General features: G+C 45.5%; 1 protein-coding gene across 1 annotated transcript in view; it reads left to right on the forward strand.

Annotated features, from left to right (window-relative positions):
* The window catches only part of MDGA1 (MAM domain containing glycosylphosphatidylinositol anchor 1), a 171,990-nt gene that overhangs the window by 106,480 nt on the left and 47,880 nt on the right, over positions 1–17,630 (forward strand). The window contains exons 9-10 of the mRNA XM_015622715.3: positions 1,786–2,055; positions 5,376–5,527. Coding sequence (XP_015478201.1) covers positions 1,786–2,055; positions 5,376–5,527 — 422 coding nt within the window. The remainder of the gene's footprint in view (positions 1–1,785; positions 2,056–5,375; positions 5,528–17,630) is intronic.

The raw sequence follows: 17,630 nt of genomic DNA on the forward strand, positions 1-17,630 counted from the left end.
TCTTCTCTTTCTTTTCCCTATATCACCAGCTCGCCTAGATTATAATGTGAGACCCCAGCAGCTTCAATTACGGATCAGATGTGACTGAAGAAATGGGATAGCAGCTAGGGATAGAGATGACGCATGCACGGCACTAGGTCTAATCAAACAACTTCTCACATTATTCTCACTGTGAGGTGGGAGACGTGTGAGCAAAAGGCAAGTCAGCACTTGAAGTACTCACAAAGACACATCCCCAGGAAAGGTGTCTGTAACGAACTGACCGTGTCACTCAGCACAGCACCCAGCTCAGGCAAGGGCTGTGTTTACTCCACCTGAGTTCAGCAAAGGGCCCAGAGACTTAGAGTGAGAATAAGGTACCTTGAAAACAATCAGCCATGTCAAGCAAAGACTGCCAGGTGGAGGGGATGATTGTACACAGGATACCCACAGATGCCTTTGTGCCCCCTGGAGATGGGACACTGCATGCCTGCCTGTGGGACAGTGCATGCACCACCTTCATCTGTTATAGAGATGTCACTAGTGTCACAGAGCTGTTGGGTCTTGCTGGGGTCAGGATATGGAAGGAGACTGGTGTGCTGGAGCCCTCTGCAGCATAGCTCTGTTCAGGGCAGAAGGGAATGCTGAGTGACCCATGGTTGTTGGTGGACCTGTGTCTGTGGCGCTCCAAATGCTGGGTGTTGCAGATTTTTAGTCCTGGCTGTGCTTGACAACTCTTTAGAGGAGGCAGGTGCTTTGTTGTTCTGTAGGGCATAGAAGGTATCTATAGAAGAGCACTTGCTTTGAACCTGGAGAAGGTCAGTTGCGATTGTGAAGCTGCTGTAAATCAGTTCTCCCTCTTTTACATTCAGGCTAATAGCTGCTTTGTGTTCAGGAAGCTTTTCACATTTTAGATGGAGATCTTCTGGTTATCCCCACACTGTAATGGTTTAATTAAGAGTTTATTGCAAGTAAAATATGTTTATTGGAGACAGTGGAGATTTAAGTCCTCTCTCATTGCATTAAATAAGGAATAATCCAAACAGTACCAATCCAACCTTCTCCTTGCTGTGCATCAACCTTGCCCAAATCATGAAGTTCCTATAAATTTTTACAAGTGCTAAAGAAGTGCAAAAGACATAGTGGTCTCCCTTTGCTGAGGAGGTGAACACATTATAACCACTCCCATTCTCACACTACTGGCAGAGATGTGACTTACCTTCCAACATCAGGGAATTGTTGCCAGAGACAAAAATAGGACCCAGAATCCTGTAGCCAGTCCATGATGTGTTGTATTCATGTATTTGGGAAAGGCCCTTAAGATCTGTGGGGAAAGCCAGTGCAGATCCCTCCATCTGAACACATTGTCCTTGATAACCCTGCCAAACATTGACAAGAAGAAATAACTGCTTGGGAACTTACCTGCCTGCTCAAGGAGTGCATTTTATGCTATATAAGAAGACTAGTCATCCTGATTAAATCTGAGGATTGAATCCAAATTATGATACAGCTGCTGGCGTTGCACTTCTCAAATGAGAGAGCAGAGCTTGGTAGCTCCTCTAAGCAGTGCTCAGTGTGGGATGAGTATTTGCTGAAGGTTACTCCTACCTCATAAGTGGGAGGGAGGTAGAATGTGGCCCTAGCCCAGTCAGAGGGGAATGTCAGACGACTGTTGCTTTTGGTCTGATGATCCTGGCTTCAACCCCTTGGAAATCATAGGTACCTGTCAAAGGTGGTTGGGTGACTGTGCTGGGTGAGGCAGCTGTTCCCTGATGGCATCCCTCTCTTGCTCTGTTGGGTCTCCAGTCCCCCCCGTGGTGGAGCCAGCCTTCCAGGACATACGGCAGGGCATGGGGCACAGTGTCACCCTGCGCTGCACCATGCTCAAGGGCAGCCCCATGAAGGTGGCCACCTCCGTCTGGCGCTTCAACGGCAGCCTCCTGGCACAGCCCCTGGCAGATCAACAGGACTACTCAGAGCTCAAAGTGGACAGCGTTAGCTGGGAGACCAGTGGGAGCTACGAGTGCAGCATTTCCAATGACGTGGGGGTCTCTGCCTGCCTCTTCCAGGTGTCTGGTAAGTCACAGAATGCACTTCAGAGCAAGCTGTTGGATAGGATCATGGGAAGCTTGCTTCTCATAAACTGGTGCCAGTACAGTGCCTCTATTGCTTCCTCTGTGCCCAGCATTCTGTTCAAGAGGAATGATTTTCCATAAGCCAGCAGGGAGGTCTATCTCCGTCACTCAGGCAGATGGACCTGGAGCAGCTAAGTGCTAGCCACGGTTACATTTTAGCAGTGTTCAACCACTTAGAGGACTTAAACCCTGCCATCAGCTTTCAAGCTTGAACAACCTGTTTCATTGATAGGTATTGACCAAGGGGAAGTCCTGTAAATCCCTCCAACAGGCTCCAAACCATCTGATTTCTTCTTTAAAAGCAAACAAAGAAAGAAACAAAAACTGTATTTTGTATTCCTGTGCCTTCCCTGTGCCTCCTGTCTGTCTGCATCTCACAGTGCTTTCTAGAAAATACATGAGCTGGGAATGGACACTAGTACACAGTGGGTTTGCTGCTCACAGTTTTCTTTAAATCCATCATCCAGTGTAACAGGACTCCTCTCCAGCACCTGCAACTGCAAAGAGGGATGGAAGACTTATAGCATCTAAAACTACATGTCTGACCTGGCCTCTCAAGCTGATCATTAAATCTGCTTTTCCCATGACCCCAGAACAGACTTCGGCACAATTTTCTAGAAAAGCTCTCCCATCAAGTTGCCTTAATAAGCAATAAATTCAGTCCAAATACTAGGGTTTGACTCCAAGGCCAATTTATAATACTTTTCAAGTCTGGATTGAAGAAATGAGAATGAGTAACATCCAGAGAGGCCTGATTTTGAAGCAGGTCTTTCTTAGGGTTTGGGAAAGCTCAGGTATGCTGTAACTCTGGGATGCTTAGAGAAATGGGAGAACCCAAACTACTTTTATTATTTGGGTCCCTTGGACCTTGCTCTCACCCCTTGAGATTTCCCGGCCTTTGTCTGACAGCAAATTTTGCTTGAGAGCTTTGGCCCTCTCCACCTTTCTCATATGCTTGTAACTCTCACATCACTAAGTGATAGCAAACCATATTCCTCTGTGAGCCATCACAGAAAACTGCATCCCTGTCAAGCCTAGAGTGCTCCCAGGAATTTCTCTCTGGTGGCAGCAACAAATACATATTGGCACCAGATGTGCCATGCTGTGCCTGAGATAAGATCCCATCAGCAGAAAGTAGGTTTCATTCCTAGAGAGCACTGATCAGGAAAGCAGCAACACTTTATTTTTCTTGCATCCCTTCTCCTTTTCCAAGACATTGGTATCTGATGGTAGCTGTTCAACTCCGGACATCTCTGCCCTTGTCCTGGACAGTTACAAATGAATTAGACCTTCTGAGCCTGTAGAGCAACGTGAAAAAGACTCCAGTGACTAGACTGCTCTACTTGCACTCAAGATTGCTGGAGTTTTAATTCACATCAGCCACAACCTTCCTATCTGAGCAAAGAAAATAGCATGGTCTCTTTTTGTTTCTGTTTCTGTGGAAAAAAACCCAAAACCATAAACCTTCCTATGTGACAGAAAGTGGGTCATTTTTGACTGTGGGATGTTCAGATGTGCTGAAAATAGAGTACTTATATCTGACCAGGATGGGATTATTTTCTTCTATGGATTAGTGATTAGCTTTCCAAGATGTTTTGGAAGGATAGTGAAACATCCAACCCATTCCTCTTGAGGAAGTTATCAGGGCAGCCCATAATGTTCATTATCTGTTCCCTCAAGAGCCACAAACACAGAAGAGCTTGAAAGAGAGATGTGGATAATCTTCAGCTCTTCCCACCAGCTGTAACCAAAAGACAAAACTTTCCAGCAGTAGTAAAAGCTTGCAGAAGGTAGTTCTGAAAGTATTTTGATATGCAGCATTTCTATTAAAAAGTGCTTTTTTTTTCTAGCTTCTATTTCCATCTTGGAGTCAATTAATATCATGCAAGGTGATGATTATCATCAGTTCTGATTTTATTTTGAAATCCATTATAAAGCTTGATTTCCATAGTCAATACAAGTTGAATAAGCGGCAGTTAGTCTCTGAGGTGGTTCTGAACTTCTTGCTTGCACAAAAATTCAAGTCAATAAAAATAATAAGAGAGAAAGGACTTGGAAATAAATATCAATATTATACATCTGAGTTCATAAAAAAAAAAAAACAACTGAATCCTGTCAAGCCTAATTACAACCATGCAGAATGGCAGGGCCTGTAATTCAAGTGGAAAGGTGGAGCAGATGACCAAGGGAAATTATGTTTTTTCCTGTTCTGCTCTCCAGCATCCCTTGCTGCCCAGGCATCTTTCTGGTCTCTGCTGGTTCAGACTGGACCTGAACCCAGACACCTGAGCTTTCATTCAGGTCCAACTCCTGCCTGGCTCAGGACAGGAGCTGCCAAAAATTGAAGTTCACTGGGTGAAATGATCATAATTTCACCCATAATAGGGCAAAACCAGTTGTGGGTAAGACTTCGGGTGCCTGTGCTCCCTTGTGCATTAGTCCACCAGCTGCTGGGCTGTATGACAGGCACCTTCAAATTCTGTTTGGTAATGATTCAGGACAGAAACTGCTGGGGAAATGACAGGAAGTCCCTTCTTCTTTGAACTGCTCATTTTCTCTCTGGTACGACTTTCCTTCTGTGTTTCCCTTCTCCTGCTGCACTTTGTTTTTAAGAAGAGACATGAGTTTAAAAAAGACATGTCTGCCCCTGCCAAAGCTCCTGCTGCTTTTACCCAGGCTGAGGTCAGTGTTCTCTTTGCTGCCGAGTTGACTGTTCTGTTACAAGGAGGCTGGAGCACTGTGTTGTCAAGGCAGGGGAGATGCAGTAGGAGCAAGGTCTCCTTTTTAATGCCATGGTCTCTGTGTGATAAATAACACTTTTCGTATGACCTACTGGCCAAATGATCTTTCCTCAGGGTTTGTTAGCTGGAGTCTCTGTAAAGCAGCAGATGAAATGGGAGAAATGCCAGTTTAAAGCTGTTACTTCAGTCTGAACTACAAAGGAAGAGAGAAAATATTAGAGCTGGTTCCAGCTGGAGAACTGAAGTTGTTCCCACCTTCTCAGGTGCTGGTCATGTCCCACTGGTGTTGCAGGGCTACTAATCCTCCCAACAGTTTAGGCTGTGAAAGCAGTAGTGATTCACAGAAAATAGTGGCACATTAGTGCAACAGAAAAGATGTCCATTGTGTTAGAGGCAGGTCCATAAGCTGGGTGAGTGGAGCTCTTCCACTCTCACCATGTCTCTTTGTAATTTTTGTTCCACTTGATCCCACTCTTTTACTCTCCTTCCTCTTTTTTTTTTTCTTTTTTTTCCCCTCCAGCAAAAGCTTATAGCCCAGAGTTTTACTATGACACTCCCAACCCCACCTTGAGCGAGAAGCAGTCCAAGAATTATTCTTACATCTTGCAGTGGACCCAGAAGGAGCCTGATGCTGTGGATCCCATCCTCAAGTACCGACTGGAAGTCCGTCAGGTAAGGTCTGCTTTCCTGGAGCCCCAGCATGTGGCGTATCAGAAGGCAATTACATCAACATGTCCTTTCTGATTAAGAGTTGAAAGTGATGATCTTAGCAGATTCTGATGGTCTTGCACCTTCCCCACTGAATGGAAGAGACAGGCCAAGTGCTCAGCTTGGTGTTCATTTTTACCTCTGGGGTTGGATACAGTCAAGGTCTTTCAAAGCTCTGCAGCCCCCATTGCGCTGTTCATGCTCAGTGTTTAGAATGAGGTTTTAGTGGGAACAATGCCTTATAGTCATTAGTTGGTGGTGTAGATTTTGTAGGCCAAAGATTCAAATGAGTGGAATTCCATCCTCCTCACTTGCATGGAAAAAAAGGAATAAGCTGAAGAGCTCTCCAGGCAGGAACTGCAGGGAAAAGTCAATGGCTGTTTGTGTTGCAGAAGGGCTTTCATCCTGTGGCACTAACTAAGCTATTTGGACTAGATGAACTCTGTAGGGGAAGAGAAGTGGGTTTCAAGGTTTCTGAGTTTGAGGGGAAATCATACTGGGGGTTGGGAGCTGGTGGAGAGAACTGAGTGAAATCTGCAGACATCACTGGTTGGAGAAGGTTAGGGAAAAGAGTTTGATGTTTTTAAAACCCATTATCTTAGCAAGATTTCCAGGTGCTTTCATCTATGCTCAGCAAAGTACCTGCATTCAATATTTTTTAAAAATGGGGACACATAAAATTGGTGGTTCGTGCCATTCAGCAGTAGCTGGGAAGCAAATGCATTTTGCAAAGAAAATTTTGTTTACTGTAGATAGAAAACAAAATAATTAAAAAGATTCAAGTGTCTCTTCCCTCTAGTTCTGCACAGTAGGCTCCAGTTTTATGTCCCTGTTTGATTGTGAGCTCTCTGGGGTGGGACAGCCTTTGTTTGTTACTCACACTGCATGGAGCATGTTGTCAGTTCTTAATAATAATACAGGACCCGGGGGAGCCTCTAATAATGAAGGCAGTTTGTCATAGTAGATCTTCCCTCTGTGCCAAGTTTCGCTATTATCAGCACTGCAACTCAATAAACAAATTTGTGGGTTTTATCCTTCTCCAGTAAGTTGAGGTTTTTTTCCCTTTTTGCACAGTGTCTAAAAGTAATCTTGGTTCAAGCCTTCATTGAGCTCCTATGAAAAGGGATCAAGAAAAGGGAAAGTCACTTTTCTGCTTTAAGTTACGACATGAAGGGAGCTGAGTGCCATGCAAATTTAAACACACACACACCCAGTTTGGTTCATACCCCATTGGTTATTGCTGTTAATATTTTGCAGCATTACAACATAGTTGAGACTACTGAGTGCTGTATTTTAGAGGAGCATGACACCGAGGCCTTGCTGTACCCAGTCATAAGTACGGGAGGGCTCTTGGAAATAGCTACAGGTGTCATCATGGTTGCCTGGGACTGAATAAGGAAAGACAGAGAGGGGAAGAGAGAGGAAAGCTTTGTTTCCACTCGTGTCAAGCACAAGAAGGAAACACTTTCTTGTGACACTGCTGTAAAAAATTAACCCTGTCCTAGCTGAAACTAAGACACATTGGAAAAAGATTTCATGGTACTGCTTCCTCCTAGCTTTTCTCCAATGAAAACACTTGCATTTCTGGTGAGGTCTCCACTTCCATGAGTCATATGGAGGTCTTATGGCATCCTTTCAATTTCCTTGTCCCAGAGGAAGGCATCCCCTCTCACATCCAGCCTACTGCTTCTCTCTGTTAATGTACTGCCTTCCCATTGTTTTCACTGTGACATCTCACATGGGCTCCAATAAGCCTTTCTCACCTTTCAGTCCTTCCCATCCTCCATTACCTTCTCTCATATCCTGCAGATTCTGCTGCTTTCTTGCACCTTCTTCTCTGTGCTGGGGCACCTGGACTAAGCTGTGCATCCTTCTGTTCCATCACTGGGCTGCAAAACATAGTGACCTTAGTGAATATAACTGAAAAGCTCAAAAGCCTAAAAGTGTTACTGTCTGAAGAGCTCTTAAGAAAGAGTATTTGTCTGCCTGAGCGTGGAGCTGCTGCTTGCCTGCGCACACTCCTCACTGGACACACTGGCTTTCCAGGCACTGGCTGTGGTGGCACAAAAATCCTCCTAGAGAGCTTGGATTGAAGTAGAATATTCTCCTTAGGTGAAACAGGCCTTGCACACAGCCAGACACAACTGATTTATTGCCAACATCAAGCTGGTGAAAGCCTACCCAGCCAGCTCACCTTCTCCCCCAGCCGTGGGAGCTCTGAAGCCTCAGTGGTCATGGCAGGGGTTCTTCAGCACCTTAAGGATGAATGAATGTGGCAGCCTGCAGTCTTGGGTTGGTGAGGGGCTGTCAGGGGGAAGAAGGGATGGAAGGAGGAGAATTAACTCTCGCTGAAATCCAAAAAGCAACCAGCAGGCATGCCCACTGGTTGCAATTTAGTTTGCTCTTTTTCATTCCCCACTCCCTGGTTTGCTCAAGGAGCTATTGACATATGTAATGTGAAGATCCCCAAGTAGCAGGATGCTTTGCAAGGCATCAGGGAACATTTGAATTAAATTTGCTTGCTGCAGCTGTTGAATGTTGGGCTGGGTAAGAGCAGAGTGCTACTTATTAATTGGCTGGCACTGTGCCTCCTCCAATTCTTCCTGTTCAGCAGCTTCCTAGGGCATTACTGGGGGCATTGCGAGCAGTCCAGGGGAATTTAGTTTCCTAAGCAATGTGTGGGGGCTCCTGGGAAGAGAGGCAGATGCACTTCCACCAGAGCTGACTGTTCCTAGCCTTCCAGAGCAGGCTGAGCAGCACAACAGACGCACCAGTTCCAGTAGAATAAGAATTAACTTTTGATTAAAACCATATAAGCAGCTTGACAGCTTGGAGCCACTGACCCAGGAAAGCACATACGATAGCAACTTGGAGCAAGCTTCTCTTGAAGCCTCTACTTTATGTCTCAGGAAAGAGGCTGTAATTTCCTGGAGGGTATTGTTCAGGTGGGCTTAGGCAGTGGCATTGCTGAGTGACAATTCAGAGGGGAAAATGTGCACAATGAAGAGCAGCAGGGGCCTCACAGCCATCTGTCCTGACAGCTTGGGAGGTTTTTCCTTTCTTGCTGTAAGGCATCTGATCCAAATGCCAACCACCTTACTTCACCTTAGCCAGTGACCTCAATGAGGTCACAGCCTTGGGTGGTTTGGTTGTGGACAGATGCCACAAGGCTTTTGGGCTATTTGTTTTCTCAACTTTTTTTCCTTCCACGTATTCTTGCATTGTAGAAAAGACACTGAAATAATGCATTCCAACTGAAAATTATTTTCATTGCTTGGGGATTCAAAACAACCTCCCCAAACCAGATCTTTGCTTAAAAAATAAAAAGCCTTTTAAGTTGCTTGTTTCTCTCTGTTTTATATCTGTCCCAGGGCTCTGCTCTAGCATTAAAGAAAAATGAAAAGCCATCTAATACTGCAAGTAGGTTGCATCATGGAGGAAAGATCTAAGTTGGGATGGTAGTTATAGTTATGGGGGATAGTGGCAGAATAACTGTGCACTTAATGAGCTGGTCACCCATCCGTGACCTGAGGCTACAAGAGAAAGAGGAAGGAGAAGCTCTTGGTGTGGTAGGAAAGTTTAATCTTTACTGTTCCCCTCAAGGTGAGCTGAGGCTGCTGTCTCCTCTATACTTTCTCATAGAAAGGCTCAGGCCAAAACAGCTTTACATATTCCTGGCTTTCCCCTCCTCAGAGCAGGCTGAGCCTACCTGCCAGACAGACCTCTGAAATTTGCACTGGGCCAGGCCCCAGACCCATTTGCTAAATTAGCTCCCAGTGTTGTCACTTCAGATTAATTCCTGTCAGAAATACCATCTTTAATGAGACTGCCCCTGTGCGATGCCTGAGTAATTGTATGGTCTTTGTTTGCACTTTCATCCTCTCCATGTTGGATAAATATTGTCTACAAAACTCATCTGGGCTTGGGAGTCGGCTGCCTCTTGCCTCATCAGCCAGACAGAGCAGCATTAATGAGAGCTGCTGCAGTGGGGAGCCTGCATACCATGAGGGGAGGTGACAGATAACAGAGCTGTTGGGACAGACATAGGACAGGGGCATTAGCAGGAATTCAATGACTGTGATTAGAGTGGAAGGTTAACTCCACCGACGGCCATCCCAACACAGCGCGAAGTTTTATGCAGAGGCCCACGGACTGGATCTGTATCACTTCATTTCTGCCTCTGAGTTCTATTTTTTATCCTTTGAGCCCACCTCGGCAGTGTCTATCTACTGCTGCCTGTCTTTGGCTTCTTCGGCTTCGGGAGCCGGCCACCCCTCCGAGATCTCTCCTTGTATGCCCTGAGCAGGGGTGGGACTAGGCGAAAGGGAGGACAAACGGGAGTGCACCCGCCCACACTGTACCGTAAACGTTTGCTTGGGAATGCCTTTGGGTCTTAGATTAGAAAAGGCTGTGATTGCAGACAGGTGATGTACTTGAGCAGGTGGTGCCTCTTTGCAGCAGCCCAGCCGCGTATCTTGGAGGTGAACAAAATTCCTTTGATTCTGCACATGCAACCGTGGCTTCAGGCATAGATTCTCGGAAAATGAGCAGCTGGCACCTTGGGGGTTGCCTGGGGGCTGCACCTCGGAGCAGGGGTAGGGGGACACCAAAGGCTTGCTGAGGAGGCGGCTCTGCACAAGGCAGAGTTGGGGGTGACCAAACCTGCTTTACGAAGGCTCTGACATTTTGCTGGCTCCACAGCACAATGCTGCCATTGCCAAGGAAACCGCTGCACACCAGGCTGGGTCTGTAGCCTTTATCCCAAGGCTCTCTGGTGCACTGACCCCACTGGCCCCATATTGTGCATTCTCACAGTAGTATTGCAGCGGGGTTTTCAACTGGGGAATGCTGCAGTGGCTGAGGAGGTGATGCCTGGTTGAGGACTTAACTAGAAAGCAGTCTGGGCTATCCTAGTTTTCATACTTGAAAATCTTAAAGAGTTGCAGCTTGTGAACTAGGGAGGTACCCATCCTTCTTGGGATAAAATGTGATTTGTGGTGCACTGGCCTGGTGTTACCTGGAAAAAGGAAAAGTGGTGCCACATCCACCAAAATCTCCTCCAGTTGACAGGGTGCTTAATTGGACAGGCCAGTTTGACGTCCAGGGTAGAACACAGACAGGGCACATGGAACAGGGATATGTGAGTCCCTTTACCTAGAGCATCACAGTCCTAGCTGGCTGCAACCAGGAAGGGAGTGAAGCAGCACATGGTGGCCTTGGCTGCATGTGAGATGCTGTGCAGACTGAAATACTCATGGGGTGTGACAAACCATACCCCTTTACTATTCATCATTGCACTTGAAATGTGCTCTGCTGGTCCTGTCTCACTGGTGTTAGGACTCATGACTCCAGTGACTTGCCTTCACAGTGTTTGCCCAGCACTGAATCTCAAAACAGACCTTCTGTTGCAGGATGGCTTATAAATCACATGTGTCAGAAAGCTTTTCTAGTCCTCTCTACTTTTTTTGCCTACCTTGTCTGGCAGTTTGATGTTTGATCACAGGCTGCTGTCATATGGGATGTCAAATCAACACAATTCCATCTACCTACAGAACCAACCCTTGTAGTGAAAAAAGGTCTTTTTTTTAGCTCTAACTATCCTATCTCTCTAGTGTTGCTCCTTTTTTTTTATTTTAACTTTTGTTCAGGCACTGAGAATAGGCAGATTATATCTGTACTCTCAAGACAATTGCATTCAGTTGTGCTAGTGGCTTATGTGATGCTGGGCAGGATTCATCCCTTAGGAAGAGGTGGAAAAGGATGCAGAAATAAGCCAGTGCCCGTGGGAGGTATGCGAGGTGGATGGTTTGAACAGCCATCATGAAGCAAAGCCAGGGAAAGCAAGAGAGGGGAGAGGAGGCACTGCCTTTCTAGGCTGCAAGAGGAGGAGGGGTTTGGGACTGATTGTCAGCTACATGCTGGTGGAAGGAGAGCTGGCTGATCAAGAACAAATAGTAGACAAGCAGTCCTTGAAGCTTAGTAAGATTGCTGTGCAGGACCTGGAGGTGAAGCAGTGACTTTGCCACGGGCATGAAGGAGTGAAGACAGCAGAATCTTACCTCAGCTGTGCTCTCTGCTGCTAGAACAAGGTCTTCTCCACTTCTGTTATACGGGAAGATTACAGGATAGCTGAATATTTGGTAGGGGAAACAAGGAGCTTTTTCAATGTTTCATGTTTGAACTCACTGTTGGCTAAGTCAACAACAGCAGAGCCTCCACCAGTACAAGGGAAGGAAGTTTTTCCCTGGCCATTACTCACTGCAGGTGGAGATGTCTGCCTGGCCATGGCTGTTACTGGCTCTATCAACCAGAGGATCAGAGCGTTTTCTACAAGGGAGGCCAGGGAAGCTTGGCACAGGCCTGACCAGCACTGATGGATCAGGTGTGATTTCAGTGGAAATGACCGGTGTCCATGGGATAAGCTTACCCCTTCGGTAGTCTAGCAGTTTACAGTGCCACTGTTGGGACTTCTTCCTTTTGCCCATGAGAGCTTAGCAAATAATGCTTAACTACTGAATTAGTTTGATTAAGTCTGTCTTTTTGCATTCACAAATTGCTCTTCAATATGATACATGGTTTTCCTGAGCTGGTTTTCCCTAGTCCACACATCATTTGTAATCGGTTAGTTGGGAAAATTAGTAGTATGAGCAGTGTCTGATTAGCTGTGCTTCAGTCTGAAGGTATCATTTCTTTTTGTTGATTATCCAAAGTAAGTAAAATGTAGCTGATTGACCGTGGGTGGATGCCAGCTGGTCACCAAACTGCTCTATCATTCTCCCCTCCTCAGCAAGATAGGGGGAGGGAAAAGAAGATTTAGAAAACCACATGGGTCAAGATAAAGTCAGTTTAACAACCAACAGCTAAGGCCATGTGCAGAAGCAAAGGAAAACAAAGAATTGATTCTCTACTTCCCATCAGCAAGCAATGTCCAGCCACTTTGTGGAAAGCAGGTCTTCAATACATGTAGCAGTTGTTCTGGAAGACAAATGTCTCAGTCATATTTTCATATCCCTTTGGTAAATTTGAATCTGCCGTCCTGAATATGAGGTCCTCTCCCAGGATCTTGCCCACCCCCAGCCTACTGATGAGGGGAGAGTGTTGGAGGGACAGCACTGGTGCTGTGGGAACTCTGCTTAGCAGTAGCCAAAACATTGGTGTGTTACCAAGTTCTTTCTAGCTACCCACACAAAGCACAGTGTTGTAAGGTAACCTGCCCAAAAGAGGGTAGCTGAAAGTCTTATGATGTGTCTTGCCATTCATAAGGTGGTTGCAGAGAGATTTTGTCTTAACGTTATCTTTTCATAAGTACTGCTCCTAATGCTGTTCAAGTACTTGACTGGGCAAGAGAGAAAGCAGGATATTGTTTAGCTTTTCTAGTACAAGGGAATAATTCAAACAGATGTCCTGGTTTTAGCTGTGTTCAGAACAGTTACAGTGGCTGAGAAGATCAATTCAAATAATCTCACTGGAAAGGCTCATATGATCTTAAAACACAGCTAGAAGGAAAATCTCATGTATTTCTAGCTCCTAACACCACTGTTCAGTGTTCATTTTGGGTAAGAAAAATGTGAGAGAATAGATAATCAGATTCCCCATACCAATAGACCCCTCATAGCAGCTTTGCAGTATACAGATGTTGTTTTCACACCACTGTGCTTGTTCATATCCAGAAGGCTCTTGGCTTGTGTTTTACAAACTGAGTACAGAACAAAAAATGCTTGCCAGGTATCAAAGTCATTCCTTTTTGTGCATTTCTTATCCACAGTCCATTAGTGGCTTCAAGGGGTATATGATAGTATTGAGTCTTTCTGAAAGTCCCTGTTGATAGGCTGTGATGTGTCTTCCCCTTTTTCTCTGCTCATCTGTTATTTTTGGTAGTCAGTCCATGTTCCTCCTACTGCTTCACCATGTATTTTTTGTGGACCTTTGTGCCTTTTCCTGCTCCCCTTCCTATATTCCACCTCTTCTTAACTTTGTTTCTTTTTTGGTTTTGTTTCTTTTTTATCCCTGCTCTCACTTCCTAGAACACATTGGAGATAAGATTGTGTGAAGGGGAAGGGTTTGGAAGTGAGACGTAGTCTCTCCCATAGCTAGTCACAAATTAAAGGAGTAGGCACTAGATGGATGTTTTGACTGTATGTCATAAAGAAATGAAGCGGGCAGCATGGAGAAATGTGAAGGTCTTTATGGGTCTCCCTGCATATCCTGTCCTGACTCTTTTTTATAGACAGCCTAGAGGCTCTGGAACGATGCCCACATACCTTCATTACAGGTACAAGACTACAAAGTCTAGAGTTGCGCAAAAAGTCTATTTCTGCACCAGGAAGCATCAGCCCCATCCTTTATTAGCTGTTTTCAAGGGTGAAGGTGCCCTAACAGAGGGCTCTGCCAGGGTCTGTAGAGAGCCAGAGAAATTAAGCTCCTGTTGGTGGAGCATGTCCTGCTTGGAAGTTACACCCATATTATAGGCAAAGTAGCTCAGAGCTCAACCTAACTGCAGCTGGGCCAGCTTGGGCTGTGCAGAACCAAATTGCTTTCTTTTCTTGGAGCTGGAAGTGCTGACAGCACAGTGTATAGACCCATGTGTGGATCTGGCTGCAAGCAGATTTCCAGTGCAAGGCAATTGGTGGAAGAGGAGACTGTGCTTACTGGTATAGGGATGGATATAAAGTTGGATCTAGTAAGACACCAGACAGTGCTGGTTTTCAGATGTGAGGCTCAAAAGAGTCTGTATCCATTGCTTTCTTTGAGAGGGGGATATGGAGGAACATGAGCGATATTGTCTCTTACCCAGCTCATGCCCATACAGTAGACAGAGAGGTGATCTCGGGTTCTGCAGTGCACAGTCAAGAGTCAGTACAGGTAGGAACTTGCAGTAAGAGTAGAGAGCTTCCAGTCTGAAACAGAAGGACTGCATGTGCCCTCAGGGTTGAAAATAAGTCTGTGAGACAGTAGAAGAGAACCTCAGTTAAGGCTTGTACTTGACTGCCTCTGACAGAGTGAAGGCTAGGTCTGTTCTTCCTTAGACCAGAGAACATATGCTAATAAAACACATATTGCTTTCTGATCAGATCCTAATGAAAGACATTATTGAGGAGTGTGGAACAAGCACTTACAGTAATTCATGACAGCACCAATTTGGCTTCTCTAGGAAGCCATAAACTGCTTCTTTTGGCACCTAATGAGGATGGGCAGCTGATTGCCTGTGCAGGAGGAAGAGAGAGATACTGACTCCCAGCCTTGAAGGCTCCAGCTGTCCTCAGAAGGCACTGAAGGTTGCAGTTGATTCTCTGGAATTGGGAATGTTTCAGCTGAGAAACTGGGCCTCCTGATAAAGGACAGTTCAGTACAAAAAGCTTTCAGGACTCCTCATTTAGACTGAATAATGGATTTGATTTGGTCATTCATCCGTGCTTATTCCCAGGATCTGAACCTGTGTGCTTGGCTGATGAAAAAAATAGGCATGAATTTCAGTTCACCAATGTGCTTGTCTGGGAAAGGCCAGCTTTGTGCTTGCAATGTGATTATTTGTTCTGGAAAGCCCTTAGGAGTAATGGTTGTCAAGCAAGGAAAATGAAATAAATCCAACTTTAAACTTACCTTAGCCCTTTAGTTGATGAGATTAATGCTTGACATGATTTCCATCCAAGGTGGTCATTAAGTACTAACCAAAGAAAATATTTTAATTCTATGTGACAGGCAGAAAAAATTTAATGAGAGATTATAAAGAAGCATCACAATGACTATCTTCATATCCAAGCCAAATTTCTTTACTACCCAAAACTTATCCAAATAGTTTTTTTTGAGTAGACAGGCATCTTCCCTGCACCTGATACCAGCCAGAGTTCAGAATCCCCTATTAGGGTTGTGCTCTTGAAATTTTGTGCAGCTGACACCAGTCTGGAACACAATGCCACCTTGGTGAAGCATTAGGAAGGATTGGAAAAAAGATCTGAAGGATGGAAAACTATTTGAGTGGTTCTGGCGGGATGAAATGAAGTGGTACAAAGGCAGGATCATAGATGGAGAAGATGCTACAGGCTGGGAGCTCATCTTTGGAAAATGAGTGCAGTGCACAAGTGAGTTGACTTCAAGGAACTGCTGATAAGATGCAGGTGTGAGAAAGGGCAAATGTACTCCTAGATGAAACTTGAGGTACTTCTGGGCAAGGTGGAGAAATGCCACCACATCCTATATGCAGGGCTGGAGCACTGAACTCCAGCAAGTGGGATCATGTAGAAAAACTTTGTAGAGTCAATCCTGGAAGGTGAGTCTGTGTTAGAAGAGCAGTCACAGAGTGCTCAGCCTGCTTAGCCCAGCAAAACAAAGGCTGAGAGGTAGTGAGATTGCTGTCTGTAAAACATCAGGGGGTCAAACAACAGCGAGGGAAAAGAACCATTGGAGCCAAAGGACTATACTGGCACAAGATAACTGCATGTGAATAAATTCAGTCTGGAAATGAGACCATTACAACGGTCAGACTCCAGAACAGATGTCCAGGGGGAGGAGCAGGCCTAAAGGGAACAAACCACTTTTAAGATAAGATGTGCTAAGTACATAAAATTAATAAACAGAGGCAGCTCCTCTGGTGACAGGGGACTGGACCCTGTCAGCCAGGAGTGTACATCCCCTGCTGTGTCCTGGATTGTAGCCATGCTTTGCCCTTCTCTGTACTCTGGGGGCAGAAGGTTTTTATCCCTCTGCCAAAAAGGAGAGATCAAGCAGCCAATTCATGGCAAAAGGAATGTCAAAGACATCTTCCTCTGCTCTGCCCTGTGGTGCCAAGGTGACATCAAGGATTACAGTATCAATCCACTGCTGTGTGTCAGAATGAATAGGAAGAAGGGGAAAGGAAGGGTCAGATTTATGGCATATTTTTCCAGCATTGTGGAACATATTGGTGCCTCATGTCCAACAGAGTTCCCTAAAATTTCCTGCTCCCACCTCCCTCCTGACCCTACGACAGATTCTGAGCATTTTTCATTCTTCTTTTCCCAATAAGTTACTTTAACCTGTGGAACTCATCTGCTGAGCTCTCCTTCTCCAGCAATGGAAAAGTGGATAATTTGCTTTCAATCTCTAGTACTATGAACTCCAACACACATGAATTCTGAAACTGTATTTCCATTTTATTTTTTTTTAAGAAGCCCATGGCTTCTAAACTCTTGGAGGCCTCTCTGCCACATATGCCGTATCTTTGGAGGCACAGTTGGGGCAGGAATTGAGGACAGGGATTGCCTGTTGAAGTAGCAGGAGGTTTGGCATTGCTGAGCCCCATATTCATCTCAGGAGCTGTTACGAGTGCCATTAACAAGCTCAGCCCCTTTCAGTATCTTGGGACTATCTTTCCTGGTTGCCACCAGTTTAAGACCACAGACACTGCCAGTCCCATCATGATGACGGCAATGGTGTGATTGTTTCTGGTCTTTGTGAGCAACACTCCCTTAGAAAGGGAGCACCTGTATATTAGGTAGACTTGGTTGGGATGAGGCCATCATAGTCACAGCCACTGGGGAAATCTGGTAAGAGAGGATGTCTGCAGCATTCTAGGACAAAGCTAGCTAATGAAGACAAGACTCTGTGTAAACAGGCTGAAATGGTACAAATGGGAGGCTGTGTCACACCCCGAGTGGTATTGCCTGTCAAAAGAGGAGTGCCCTTCTGCCTACTCTCACCTTCTCCTGTCCCCTGGACCTTGCTAAACAGGGATGTCTATGTGTGCTGAGAAACTGGGAAGCTTGGCACTGAGCTTTGAAGACCACCTTGATTGTTTGTTGCTTGAAAAGTGCAGCCCACCAGCTGCACAGGCAGTTGAAAATTATTTTGTCCAGATTATTGTCCCATGCTTCTTTTCAGACCTTTTTGAGATACCTGTGCTTCCTGCACCGTCAGGCTCTCCACAGCTCCTAGTCTGGTGGATGTCTGCTCTCTAGATTGTCCTGACACTCACAGATGAGAGAGGAGGGGGAGAGTGGAGGAGTGTAGGTCACCCCACCTTCACACATGGCAGAGACAGAATTTGTCTGGTGTGCAGAGATGCACAGGGAGCAAGGAAGAGTCTGCCAGA

Source organism: Parus major, chromosome 3, assembly GCF_001522545.3.
Source record: "Parus major isolate Abel chromosome 3, Parus_major1.1, whole genome shotgun sequence".
Lineage (NCBI taxonomy): Eukaryota > Metazoa > Chordata > Aves > Passeriformes > Paridae > Parus > Parus major.